The 14,756-nt window shown below is 47.6% G+C and overlaps 1 protein-coding gene across 1 annotated transcript in view; it reads left to right on the top strand.

The window, feature by feature from the left end:
- The window catches only part of RIMBP2 (RIMS binding protein 2), a 276,015-nt gene that overhangs the window by 179,873 nt on the left and 81,386 nt on the right, over positions 1 to 14,756 (top strand). Inside the window, 2 exon segments of the mRNA XM_033174379.1 lie at positions 4,101 to 4,190; positions 10,793 to 10,915. Coding sequence (XP_033030270.1) covers positions 4,101 to 4,190; positions 10,793 to 10,915 — 213 coding nt within the window.

The raw sequence follows: 14,756 nt of genomic DNA, 5'->3' as shown, positions 1-14,756 counted from the left end.
CAAAGAGTTGTCGATTAAAATATATGGACTTTTTGGGGAGTGGGGGGGGCACGCACTTCACCCTCCACTGTTTCTATTGCAGCCTTCACCCAAAATGCTTGCGTTCACTTTGCGGGGAAAGTTTGTCTGTCTGTTTTTAATAATTTTGCTTAGCTAACAATGATTTAGGGACTGGCTGTGGGGGATGTTCCAAAAATATTCTGGATATGGAAGAGCAAGCATTTCTAGGATTCTATAGGCACATGCGAAATTTGTGTTTCTGCTGAGATAGAATCTCCATGTCTTAAGGTGATGTAAAACAAACCGCCAGATCAGAATGTTAACAAGAAAACGGGCTGAGCTGGTTGGTTTTTCTTGTGACACTTTTAATCTTGTTGATACTAAGAAGTAAGTCCACCGTGGTTTTCTTTTCAAATTAAGCCCTTCTATGTTTCTTGCATTTATCTCTGTTTATCAAATGGATTGAAGGTCTTGATTGCATATTTACTGAATGGTGAGCCAGCGAAGGCACACAGTAATTGAGGAGCTGATGATAAACTGAAATATTCTAGAAGCCTGGAAGACCATTTGCCTGCTTCTCAATCTCTCTCTCTCTCTCTCTCTCTCTCTCTCTCTCTCTCTCTCTCTCTCAATATGTCTGATAATATTTCAGAAGAGTTTCTGTTTTCAAAGGGTTGTGTCATGTGGCTAATAGTGGCTGGTTTCATGACTTATTAATCTCTCTCCAGCCTCCTTGCCTTCATCATCAGCTGCTGGGGCAGGGGAGGAAATTGATTTTGAATAGGTTAAATGGTGGACCTCATTTGACTGTGTCACTGCCTATGTGGAAAGAGTGAGGGATAATTAACTTCTCAGAAATACAGCAGGCACCGCTGACCCCTAGCTCCAAGATAGGGGCACCAAATAAATAAATAAAACCATTTTAAAGGCCAAAAAGTACCTCCTTCAAAATAACAAGATGCTTCATCCCCCCTTTTTTATTTAACTGATAAACTTGAGTTTCAAACACCCATCAAACTGGGCAGAGAGGCAGTGGGGAATCTGTAACTCTTGAGGTGTTATAAGATTCCCAGATCCCATCAGCTCAGTGGTCAGCGATCTAGGTGCTGACCTTTAAAGCCCTAAACAGCCCCGGCTCAGTATACCTGAAGGAGCGTCTCCACCCCCATCATTCAGCCCGGACACTGAGGTCCAGCTCCGAGGGCCTTCTGGCGGTTCCCTCACTGTGAGAAGTTAGCTTACAGGGAACCAGGCAGAGGGCCTTCTCGGTGGTGGCGCCTGCCCTGTGGAACACCCTCCCATCAGATGTCAAGGAAATAAACAACTATATGACTTTTAGAAGACATCTGAAGGCAGCCCTGTTTAGGGAAGTTTTTGATGTTTGAAGTTTTATTCTATTTTTAATGTTCTGTTGAAAGCCACCCAGAGATGGGTGGGGTAGAAATAATAATAATAATAATAATAATAATAATAATAATAATAATAATAATAATAATAATTCTATTATTGCATTTCTATTCCACCTTTCCACTACGGAGCTCTAAGTTGAAGCACATTGTTCTCCCCTCCCCACCTTGTCCTCACAACAACCCTGTACGGTAGGTTAGGACAAAACAAAACAAAATAAAAAATTCCTTCCAGTAGCACCTTAGAGACCAACTAAGTTTGTTCTTGGTATGAGCTTTCGTGTGCATGCACACTTCTTCAGATACACTGAAACAGAAGTCACCAGACCCTTAAATATAGTGAGGGAGTGGGGAGGGGTATTACTCAGAAGGGTGGCGGGAATGGGTCAGCTGATAGATGTGGAAAACCTGTCTTACAGGGAAAGGCAAGATGGCTAAAGATAGCTTTGTCATGTATAATGAGATAAGAATCCAATGTCTTTCTTCAGACCAGGTTTCTCCATGGTTTTAAGTTTGGTGATTAGTTGCAATTCAGCCACTTCTCTTTCCAGTCTATTTCTGAAATTTCTTTGTATTAAGACAGCTACTTTGAGATCTTTTATAGAATGTCCTGGGAGATTGAAGTGTTCTCCTACTGGTTTCTCTGTCTTGTGATTCCTGATATCAGATGAGTGTGACTGGCCCACAGTCACTCAGTGAGCTTGATGAGTTCATGATTTGAACACTGGTCTTCCAGGACCTAGTCCAGCACTGTAACCACTGCACAACTCTGACCCTGAACTTGATGGCTGTGGCATGTAGTTTTTCTTAAAAGGTGGTACCCAGAACTGGACACAGTGCAACAGATGTGGTCAGACTAGTGAGGAACAGGAGGGAACAATTCATTCTTGTCACCCAGATGCTGTGGCTGCACACATGCTACACTCGGCTTCCCCCAGGGAATCCTGGAAGTTGTAGTTTACCCCTCACAGTTCCCAGTACCCATAACAAATGACAGTTCCCAGGATCCTTTTGGGGAAGTCATGTGCTTAAAATGTATGGTGTGTACACAGCCTATGCTTTGCCAGAAGCAAAAGCTCTTCTCTACTTGGTCCTGCCAGATCCAGAGTATTGTGCATAAGGCAGCTTCCTATTTCCCCATCCTTGAGAGCCAGCGTGGTGTAGTGGTTAAGAGCAGTAGACTCGTAATCTGGTGAACCGGGTTCGCTTCTCCGCTCCTCCACATGCAGCTGCTGGGTGACCTTGGGCTAGTCCCACTTCTTTGAAGTCTCTCAGCCCCACTCACCTCACAGAGTGTTTGTTGTGGGGGAGGAAGGGAAAGGAGAATGTGAGACACTTTGAGACTCCTTCGGGTAGCGATAAAGCGGGATATCAAATCCAAACTCTTCTTGTGTGTTTCCAGCTTGCTCCCTTCCCAAAGCTGTTGTTGGCATCCATCTGTCTCAAAAGACAATGGAGTGCACCTTTGGGGGGTGAAGTTAAACCACTGCATTAGCAGCACCAAAGTGACCTTTCTGGGCCGCAAGCCTGGGCATGGTGTATGGAGGTCCTGGGCTGCCCAGAAGACAAGACCCTCCTCACAGCCTCGCTGATGTGGTCCAAAGCAAAGCAGAGCTATACGCTTGGCACTAGCTTGGCTGCAGGAGTTGCCAGAAGGAGGCGTACAAGGCACCATCCAACTGTCTTAGGAACTGCACTCTGGATTTGTGCAAAGTCTACTCATTAGCCTTTTCTTCTCCCTAAGGCAGTGGAAGTTTAGGGCTACCTTCCTGGGTTATGAGTGTGGGAATGTTCAGGGATGCAGGAGAGGATATATTGTTTGATTACCGGTATATCCTTTCCAACTTGTGTTAACAAGTTCTACAATTTAGCAGAGTAACATCCCCCCCCCTTTTTAAACTTGCACAGCGGATGCGTTTGCTCAGGCTCGCTAAAGCCTCTAAAATAAGTTCCGTTGGTAATTTCCCCTTTAGTCCCTCATAAAAAGATAGACATGACACAGTCTTCTATAAAAGTATAAAGAGTTTACTCACACATTCTGTTCACAAATGGATCCCAGAAGGCAGACTTAAGTTACAAAAGTAATATACACCTGGAAAGTATCCCATAAGGAGATAGGGCCTTTGTCCTCTCTTGGCTGGAAGAGAGCATCTTTGGCTAAGCAGATGTTGCTTCTTCAACGAATGTGGTCAGTGAGAGAGAGATCTGGCTGACCAGTCCTAATCTTTTATTACCTGGGCAGGTGAGGTCATGCCCACCTCTAGTCACATGCAGAAGAAGTCTGTCCCAGCCTAGGAGAAACAGGAAGTTCCGGCTGGCTGGTCCAGACATCCCCTTTTACGTCCACTCTAGGGATGTTGTACTTAACTGCTCTTGTGTTTCACATCCCACAATGAGCCCCAAGTACAATCCCCACAACTGGGGGAAGAGCCATAGTATCTGCCTTGCTTGCAGAATGTTCCAGGTTTAACCCCCACATCTCCAGGTGGGGCGGGAAGACTCTGAAATCCTGGAGTGCTGCAGTGCTGGCCATACTGAGCTGGGTGTCGGACCACTGGTGTGACTCACAATAAGGCAACACCCTGGAGTGCCCAACATGGTCAGCCGAGGCACATTCCGCTGGTTGATTGAAGTCGCTGAGACTGAAGATGCCGCCTTGTGCTTTAGTCTCTCTCTCTTCTCTTTTTCTTCTAGAAAAATGAACTGAACAATGTCGTGCATGAAAAGAACTGCTTGAGGCTCCAGTATGCGAGCATATCTCACAAGGCGCTTCAGTATGACCAGGTAATTTCTCAGTGCAGTGGCCAAAACTGTTCTTGGGTTTCATTGATCCCTGGGCCAACGATCTGCTGGAAGCACAATGCTGTGGATGAAGCAGGTGGACCCTTCTGCTGCTGCTGCCGCCGCCATCTTCTTCAGGTGCACCGACCTCCCCACTGCTCTGCTGCCAGCCTCTGAGTTTTGAGTAGCTTTTTCTGCTCCATTAGCGACAGCAGTACAGACACTTCTAGGCTGCCCAGAGTCCTTCCTCAGAGCAAGCCATTGCGGTAGAGCTGGCTCTGAGGAGCGCTGCCGCTGGTTCTGCTTCGCACCAGCCGCAAATGCTTCTTGGAAGCATTACCGTGATAAATGGTGTTAACACCTTTCTCCCTACGGTTATTGGTCCCTACGGACTTTCTCGGGTGCTAAAATTTTATTTTATTTATTAAATTTATATATACTGGCCAAAAACTGCAGATCTCAGGCCAGTGTGTAATGGGTGTTGGGGGCTCCCTTGATAGTTTCACCACCCTCAAGAGGTTTGGGGAATGGTGGCCTTGGAAAGGGCAGTCTCTGGGGCAGCCCCAAAGCCATGGAATCCCCCCCCCCGAAGTGTGTCTGGCATCTTCATTGTAAGCCGGAGATGTACCTCTTTACCCTGGCCTTTGGACTCCTGAGATACATATTTTAGGACTCCTTCCTTTGGAGGTGTTTAAGCAGAGTTTCTATGATTCTATGACCCACTCTGTTCTGTTGACTGAAGCCTGTTTTAGCTGTTTTTCCTCCCCTCACCGTGCGTGTAATCTTGGGGGCTTGAGCAGGGGACTGATCCACTGTTCTTCCCAATCTGCTGCCTGAGGCAAAGGTGCTCACCTCACCACCTGGGAGAGCCAGGCCTGCTTGGACAGTATTCAAAGGATCAGCATGCTTATTAAAAGCAACCTGCAAATAAATAGGGCAAAAGTGCAACGTGCACCAATAATACAATAAAAGGATATAAAATACAATACAGTGGATAACGGACGCCTCGGATACCGATTCATTATTTGCTAGAATTCCTGGGGAAATGTTTTTTAAGCCTCCTTGCTTGGAGTGAAACATACATTAGGTCAGGGGTAGGCAACCTAAGGCCCGTGGGCCGGATGCGCCCCAATCGCCTTCTCAATCCAGCCCACGGACGGTCCAGGAATCAGCGTGTTTTTACATGAGTAGAATGTGCCCCATGGGCGTACCCAGCAAGGGGCAGGGAGGGCAGCTGCCCCCCCCAGAAGCAACCGAAGGTTGTAGCAGCCAGACTGCAGAGCACCACCGCCACCAGGCCCCAGTCTCCCATCGCGGCAGCTCCCGACGGCCGCTCAGACCAGCTCGGCGCGTCCCAGGGTGACGCTGCAGGAGAGGGCAGGAGCCGAGAAACCGGATCCGAGCGGAGGTGGGGTGCCTCCTCCTCGTCCTCTTCTCCCGGGAAGGGCGGAGAGCCTCACCCTGGAACCTGGAGCAAGCCGCCCCCACTGGCGAGCACGACGACCGGCCTTTGGGAGCCAGACGCGGAGGCTGCTCCGCGGTGCTTCTCCTTGGCGCCGCTGGTGGCGGGGGGCGAGATCGGGGAGGGAAAGAAGGACTAGACTCCTCGGCAGTGAAAGGCTGGGAATCGATGGCGAGAGGTTGGAAACTGGCGGGCTTTTAGAGCCCCACTTTTTGCTAGGTATGTGGGAGAAGAACGACCATGGATTGCCCCCCCCCCTTAGTTTTGATCCTGGGTATGCCCCTGATGTGCCCTTTTATTTAAAATGCAGCTCTGGGCTATTTGTGGGGCATAGGAATTTGTTCATTCCCCCACCCCCCAAAAAATATAGTCCGGCCCGCCACATGGTCTGAGGGACGGTGGACCGGCCCACGGCTGAAAAAGGTTGCTGACCCCTGTATTAGGTGGTAGTGCCCATTGCAACTTGTAGGGCAGGAAGGCCAACCATAGGGGGAGCTAGAGCCAATGACAGGCAGAGTAAACTAATTCTTCTTCCGTGGCTGTTTAAAGTTCTGTGATACTGCATTAAATGAAGACTGTAAACGGGCTCCAAGTCTGGAAGTGCTTGTCTCCTTTTCTCTCTCTCTGTCCATTCTTTCATTTTGTAGCTAGGAAATAAAGGGAGATGTTTTGTAGCAAAGGTTCACAGCAACGTTCCTGAGCCACGTTTCGTAATCTGCTCGCCGGTAGCTGTGATTAAGAGAGGGAAATTCATTAGCAGGTCTCTTAATTACAGATGCTCAGAAATGTGCGCGCATGCCTGCGTGCAAGATAAACTCTCTCTTCTTAAGTCTGCCTGGAAATAATCGGTATTCAGAGTAAGGCTGGGTAGAGCGAGGAGAGGTGTGGAAAGCTGTGTGGAATATTTTGATGGTCCTTAATGAGCTATGTCAAGTCTCTCTCTCTCCCCCCCCCAGCTCCATGTTTAAAAGGCAGGAAGCAGATCTATTATAACAGAAACCTATAATGAAGCTGAAATGAGGAGGAAGCGGCCCATTAATTTTTTTGTTTATTTGTATAGCGCATACATCTGAAGGGTGATTCCAAGCATGTTCAGCTGAAATCACAAAGGTCAACAGCAGGGGTAGGCAACCTAAGGCCCGTGGGCCGGATGCAGCCCAATCGCCTTCTCAATCCAGCCTGCGGACGGTCCAGGAATCAGTGTGTTTTTACATGAGTAGAATGTGTGCTTTTATTTAAAATGCATCTCTGGGTTATTTGTGGGGCCTGCCTGGTGTTTTTACATGAGTAGAATGTGTGCTTTTATTTAAAATGCATCTCTGGGTTATTTGTGGGGCCTGCCTGGTGTTTTTACATGAGTAGAATGTGTCCTTTTATTTAAAATGCATCTCCGGGGTATTTGTGGGGCATAGGAATTCGTTCATTTTTAATTTACAAAATATAGTCTGGCCCACCACATGGTCTGAGGGACGGTGGACCGGCCCACAGCTGAAAAAGGTTGCTGACCCCTGGTCAAAAGCATAGGTGAGGAGATATGGGTGGGGCCGGTGTCCAGGGGCCCCACTCCATGCATTAATTGAATGCATGTAGACCTATTATCTGACTAAGGTTCAAGTTTCTTCCTTGAGAGGGAAATTCCGTTGGATCAATCCCTGTTTGTTCTAAAGTTTGTTTGTTTTTATAAAGGGGGCAGGATGTAATTCTGCAAATCTTGGAGTTCTCCCAGTTCTCCTCATCCCTCCCTGTCGCACACAAGTTGTGCCAGTTTGGCTACACCAGGAATCCACAGCCAGGGAATGAGTCTACTGTTAGCCTCGTGATGTTGCTAAGCTACATCTTCCTGTTCATTTGCCAGGCTTGGATGGGAATTGTGGTTCAGCAACATTAGGAGGACAAAGGTTTCCCACACCTGTCGTGTGGGAATGGGATGGTGGTGATGTGGATATGCTCTTAGGAAACCACAGCTGAACTGTGCAAATACGTTTCTGGGCATCTTGAATCATTGAAAGAGGAATTACCCCAGAGCAAACACTCAAAAGACCTACAGATTGGGTTGTGATTTAGTGTCATACTAAATCTTTTGCTCTTTTAAGTTGCCACAGGACCATCTTTGTGTTTGGGTTCACAGGCTAGTTTGGCTACCGCTTTATAATTTGTTCTTGGAGCAAAGTATTCTATAAGAATCAGGAGGGCTGTATCTAGCAGTCCTTCAAACTAGGTCAGCCGTCTTTCGCTGCCACTGGAGTTGGGGAGGGAGTGCGGGGGGGGGGGGGGCTCGGCTGTTCGGACGCGATTTTCATTTCATGTATGGCCCATATGTTCCCGAGACAGCAGCTTGCAGAGGCAATCATTAGATGCACTTGCATAAGCATGAACAAATGGGATTGACAGATTCCATGAGCACATTTGGGACGGGGCAAACCAAATCAGCTGCTGCTTGTGCACCCAGCTCAAGGCAAAAAAACCAGAGGGAAGGAGAAATTGAGGCTCCGTTACCAGGGGGGCAGTGTTTAAGCACCACCCGGCACCTGGGCACCTCTCTACCCACTTTGCCAAACACATAAATTAAAAACCCACGTTTCTGTGTGAAGGAACCCCCAAATTCTGAGCTCAAGCTCTGTGGCAGCTATTGGTTTTGCTCCAGCTAGTCTTGTTTGCTGGCGGCAGCACCAGAGGAGGCTATCTTATTAGGGTAAACGGGGCACTGCCCCACCAACCTCAGTCTACCCTCAGCCCCCACCTCCCTTGTCTGCCTTCTTACTTAAAGCCAGACCATGGGATGCTACTACCTGTCAGTTCCATCCTACAGAACCCAGCAGAGATTAGTCTTGTGTTCGTGCAAAACTAGCATGAGTTGGCTCTGCCTGTCATTGGCTCTGGCGCCACCTACTGTTGGCCTCCCTGTGCTCCACCCTAGCGAGCCCCACTGGGCAGTCCTATTTTCCAGTGTCTGTCGCAGGATGAATCACTATTCCCACTTTATCCTGCTTATTTGACTTTTGGAGACGACTTGTTCCGATTTGTAGTGCGAGTTGCTGGGATTTGTCATCCTTCAGAGTTTCGCTTCCTTCTATGGAGCTTCTAGAAATTAGGTGTCAGGGTGATTAATGGAAATGTTGCCTCTAGCGCGAATGCATGCGCTTGTTCACGAAAACAACCGCTTCTCGCCACTGGAAACCATACTCTGAAATTCCTCTGGCTTCTGTGAGCTTCCTCGGCATACATCTCACTGTAGCCGTGAAGACTGTGACCAAGCAACCTTTGTGTGCCTGCTCAGTCTACCGTTCTGGTGGTAACTTCAAGCCCCCTCTCCACCCTTCTTTGAGTTCTTTATCTTTAAGCTAGATTTGGAATGCAGAATCCTTTAAATATAAGGTGCTTCCAATAAAGGGGCAGTCTTCTGGCACATAAAATAGCACATATGGTCACCCTATGTCAGGAAACCCCCCCCCCTCCCCGCGGCTGGTAGGGTCGCGGGAGCATTTACAGTATAGAGAACCCCCTAAGCTGATTACCAGTTCGTCCTCCCCCGACAGCACCGGAAGCGACCGTTCCTCCAGCAGGGAGGGGGAGTTAGAGGCAGGAAGGCAGTGCAGGGGCTCTGAGAGGATGGCAGAGCCTGCACACCAGAGAGATAGCGGGGAACGGGGTCAGGTTCCCACGCTCCGAGGACGCAGATGGGAAGGACGTGGCAGGGGGAGGCGTGGGTTTAGAATCCCACGCCTCTTTTGCTGGACAAAGAACAGGAAGAGCTCATTCCTGGACTCTGCGGAGGGATGAGATGGACGTTTGATCTTTTGCTCCACTGTAAATAGCTGTGCACAATAAAAGAACTTAGTTTTTAGAAGTTCTGCATCTGGTGCTTTACTCATGAGCAACCACTGAATGTCCTTACACCCTACATCAGGGGTCAGCAAACTTTTTCAGCAGGGGGCCGGTCTATATTTTTTGGGGGGAGGGGGAATGAATGAATTCCTGTGCCCCACAAATAATCCAGAGATGCATTTTAAATAAAAGGACACATTCTACTCATGTAAAACACACTCTGATTCCTGGACTGTCCGTGGGCCGGATTGAGAAGGCGATTGGGTCGGATCCAGCACCCAGGCCTTAGTTTGCCTACCCATGCCCTACATGCTCTCTCGGCTTAACCTACCTCACAGGGTGGTTGTGATGATTGATGGGGGAAGGAGGAGAGCTGTGCATTGCAGTCTGAGCTCCTTGGAGGAAATGTGGAATGTAAATTTGATGTTAAAACCTAGCCACCTTGGTAGCTCAGTCGGTAGACCATGAGACTCTTAATCTCAGGGTCGTGGGTTCAAGCCCCGTGTTGGGCAAAAGATTCCTGCGTTGCAGGGGGTCGGACTAGATGACCCTTGTGATCCCTTCCAACTCTACAATTCTATGATTCTATAATCTGCTCCAGAATCTGTGGCTACACTAAATTCCATATTTTACAAAGGGGGTGGGTGTCTGCTGCCATTGGTTCATGCTGCCAGCCATCTTTTTCCATATAGAGTTCAAGGGTGGCACAGCATGTCATCGGCAGCTGTCCTTTGTTTGCCCTGTTTCTACATCATGAACAAGTTGTTGCTCTTTCTAGACATTCCAAGCAACCAGAAACTAGAAATTTAAAAAACGAAAAGGGATGGAGGTGTCGAAAAGCAATCCTTGGACAAACTTGTACAACGCATACACTTATTACTTAAAGAAACTTTTGCAGTTGTTATTATTTTTAATCTGCATGCGGAAACAGGATGGAGCAGATTATCAGACACCGAACTGAAACAGGCTGAATCTAGCTGGGTCTGTTCATCCCTAAAGAGACCACAGGATGCATACATAGGTGATGTCGTGGTCACTATCCAGTAGGCGCCTGCAATACTCACAGAACTGCGTTCTGAACTGCACCCGTACAACGGGCTACGTACACACACCCTTCTCCACAACATGGATAAGATCCCCACCAGTTTGCAAGAGTGACTAGTCCCAAAGATACATGGGCAATACTTAAAGCCTTTTCTTTGGAAATATTAGGGCGGGGGGGGGGGGAGTCGTAAATCATGTGGTTCTTCTTTCACATTGATGGCACCTGCGGAAAGGCAATTTGTGCTGTCTCAGTTTTTCCTTTGCTGTTGTTTAGGTGAAAACAGACTATGATCAGCTTAGAGGAACCCTCGCCGCAGTGACCAAAGAACGCGATTTGGCTGTGAAGGAGAAGCACCAGCTCCGAGCCAAACTGGAGAACCTAGAGCAGGTCCTAAAGGTAAGTAGAAAGAAAGCAAGCAAGCTAGGAGACTGTATGTGCAGCTCTCTGGTCCCTTGAATGTAAGTGTTGTCATTGCCATCGCAAGGAAGATGCTCAGCAGAGGGCTGAACTGTTTGGAACATATGGCTGTGGGAATGTTTAGGAGTGTGGATGAGTATATATTATTTATATATCTCAATCCCAGCTTGTGTGAGCAAGCTCCAAACTTAGCAGAGTTAAATTCCCTTCTAAAACACAGCAGAAAACGGTTGCATAGACTTACTAAAGCCTCTATAAGAAATATATATTCCTGGTATATTCCCCTTGTTCCCTCTTAAAAGCAAAGACACAATACAGTACTGATTATTAGATATAAAAGAGTTTACTTACAGACATCCAAGAGTCACAGTACAGGCTCAAAGAGGCAGATAAACTTAGATAAACATATTTACATGTGGTGAAGCTGATTCCATAAGGAAAGAAGCTTCACTTCTGCTTCTCTCAGCTGCAGGCTGAGAGAGAGCATCCTGCTTGTTCAAACGACGAGGCAAAAAGGGAAGTCTTCTTTGGGATCTTGCTCCCAGGTAAGACCACACCTACTTCTGGTTCCTGTAACTCAGTCCAGGTAAACAGGAAGTTAAGCCTGGAGGACTGAGTTACCTTCATGTCCTCTCTAGGAGTGTTGTGTTTGGCTGCTCTGTGTTTACATCCCACAATGGCAAGGCCCAGCTTGGCATTGCAACCTGGGAATGTTTGAACATTCAAATAGGAGGAAGACCCCGTTGATCTGCTGGCTGCTGCTGTCACAGCCGCCCTCGCGTCTCCATTTCGCATGCTCTCTATGCAATCTCCTTAGTTTGTGCTTGTGTCAAGCAAACTACATACACCAGGCATAGGCAAACTCAGCCCTCCAGATGTTTTGGGACTACAGTTCCCATCATCCCTGACCACTGGTCCTGTTAACTAGGGATCGTGGGAGTTGTAGTCCCCAAAACATCTGGAGGGCCGAGTTTGCCTATGCCTGACACATACACTAGTCGATTCTGTTGTCGTCTCTTTGAGACCTTTTAAATTGATGGCTAAAATAGAATACATTAACAGCTGTAGATCTGGCTGCACACCCTCTTCACAGAATCCTATATTCTACACAGTTTCCTCTGATACAGTGGTACCTCAGGCTAAGAACTTAATTCGTTCTGGAGGTCCGTTCTTAACCTGAAACTGTTCTTAATCTGAGGTGCCACTTTAGCTAATGGGGCCTCACACTGCCACACGATTTCTGTTCTCATCCTGAAGCAAAGTTCTTAACCCGAGGTACTATTTCTGGGTTAGCGGAGTCTGTAACCTGAAGCATCTGTAACCTGAAGCGTCTGTAAGCCGAGGTACCACTGTATATGCATTTCTTGTATGCACTGTGCGCTTGGAGAATTGCATCACAAAATCTGGTTTTCATCATCACTTACTGTCATTCATTTGTATGTCACCTTCCCATAGTTAAGCCATGCTCAAGGCAGCTTACATTCTTAAAAAGATTTACATAATTACAAAATGTATATATAACAAAAGTAGCCATGAGCATTAAATAAAAAAACAATCAACACATAAATCATAAGGTCTCATAATAAAAAAACACCAAACCAACACCAATAGCAGCAAAAAATTAAGCATCTGCTAGATTAAATCTTGATGACAACAACTAATCCTAGAAAATACACCACCCTGAGAATCTCTGGGCGTTCTGAGCAGCACACCCTGCAGGACTCATAGCAAATGTGGTTTCGGTTCGCGTATTGGTTCGAGAAATGCGAATTAAGCTGTCTCTCATTAAAATGCAAACAAAAGTGAGTTTGTTTCAATGGGTTCTCTGCCTACATCATGTAGTAGCCTACCCGGGAAAGTGGTGTTCATTTTCTGCCTCTGAATATAGAAAGCAGCCCTGCATTGAGGAGGAGCAGTTTTAATTCTCCCTTCCATTTTATCGGGATGTATTAGCTTGGCAGAAGAGCCAGGGCTGAAATGTGCTGACACAACGCTCTGAAAAGTTAAATATAACATCTCAAAGGAAATGGATCTCTTTTCTCCCCCTCTCTTCCTCTCTGCCCAATGTGCTCCAGCCTCCGATCCGCCCTGACTCTGCTGCGCCGTTGATGTGGCATTGGCTGAGCAAGGCGACAAACCCCTTTGATCGCCACATTCTAGCGCAGAATTAAATTTGGGTCGCTTCCCTCCCTGCGTTCCAGTTATCTTTCTGAAACAAGGCAATGACATTCAAAAAGGCGCCTGAGTCTCCGTTAATGTCAACGGTAGGCTTTTATAAATATTGGAACTTTTAAAAATAAACCTGTTTCCTGGGGCAGATTCCTTCCCCACCATGGAGATCAGCTTCCTCAGCAAAGCTGTCTTGTCTCCTGGAGCAAGCACACACACTTTGGAGACAACTGGGCTGGGGAGCAGTGAGGAAAGAGAGACAAATGTTCTAACACGCCCTTCGGAGGTTGTGATGCTGTCGTGACTCTTGCATCCAGCAGCAATGTGGACAGAACTTGAAGTCTTCAGGGGCACCAGATGGGGAGCCAGGTCTGGGCCAGGGACTGCAGAAGATGGAGAGGCCATTGTGCCTGGGAAACTGGACAAGAACTCCCAGAAGAACCTCCCAGACCACCAGGGCCTGTAGCCAGAGCCCTCATGGACACCTTCCTAAGGGAGGCTGTGGAACGGACAAGGAGTGCCCGTCTCCGACAGTGCAGGGACTCCCTCAGAAGATAGTGGATGCTCCTCCAAACAGCAGTTGGATGGCTGTCTATCAGGGATTCTTTAGCTGTGATTCCTGCATTGCAGGGGGGTTGGAGTGGTTGACCGTTGGGGTCACTTCCAACTCCACAGTCTTGTGATTTATTAACCCAAATTGCGGGTGGCGCTGTGGTCTAAACCACTGAACCTCTAGGGCTTGCCGATTGGAAGGTCGGCGGTTCGAATCCCCATGATGGGGTGAGCTCCCGTTGCTCGGTCCCTGCTCCTGCCCACCTAGCAGTTTGAAAGCATGTCAAAGTGCAAGTAGATAAATAGGTACCGCTCCGGCGGGAAGGTAAACGGCGTTTCCGTGTACTGCTCTGGTTTCACCAGAAGTGGCTTAGTCATGCTGGCCACATGACCTGAAAAAACTGTCTGCGGACAAACGCCGGCTCCCTTGGCCAGTAAAGTGAGATGAGCGCCGCAACCCCAGAGTCGTTCACGACTGTACTTAACTGTCAGGGGTCCCTTTACCTTTACCCTTTAACCCAAATTGCAGGATCCCATCAATCAATTTATTTATTGCATTAGCCCTATGGCCATAGCACATAGTAAAAGACCAGGCAGTAGCCTGACACGATTATGCAGAGAATACAACAGATACAGTTAAAACAATTGGAAGTAAAATCGTACTGGATAAAACAAATAAAATAAAAAGTGCTAGCGGGCGTGACGACAGTGTCCATGTCGGGAATATACATAAGACTAAGGTTAAGGGAAGTTGGCCAAAAAGGTGGTCCTGAGTTTCAGGGCCTGTAATACGTAGATGGCCACTCCACGTGAAACCAAGGGGTTGGCATCCACCAGTAGATATTTCATGCGGTCATCGTCCCTGGCGATAGTCAGTGGGATTAGAGAGAGAAGCCTGGATCTTATTGAGGCATATAGTGGGCAGTAGAGGAAGAAGTGAATAAAGTCCTCTATCTTTCCATTGTTGCATGGGCAGAGTCGAAGATCCAGAGGGGTACTGGAAAATACACCCTGTAAGAACGCTGTGGGAATGGCATGAAATCGAGCCAGTGTAAAGGATCCCAAGAGGAAATGGGGCTCTGGAACATGCTCGAGAGCG

This window comes from Lacerta agilis, chromosome 17 (assembly GCF_009819535.1).
Source record: "Lacerta agilis isolate rLacAgi1 chromosome 17, rLacAgi1.pri, whole genome shotgun sequence".
Classification (NCBI taxonomy): Eukaryota; Metazoa; Chordata; class Lepidosauria; order Squamata; family Lacertidae; genus Lacerta; species Lacerta agilis.
Note: the sequence above shows the minus strand (reverse complement) of the source record. Positions and strands in the feature narration are given on the sequence as shown.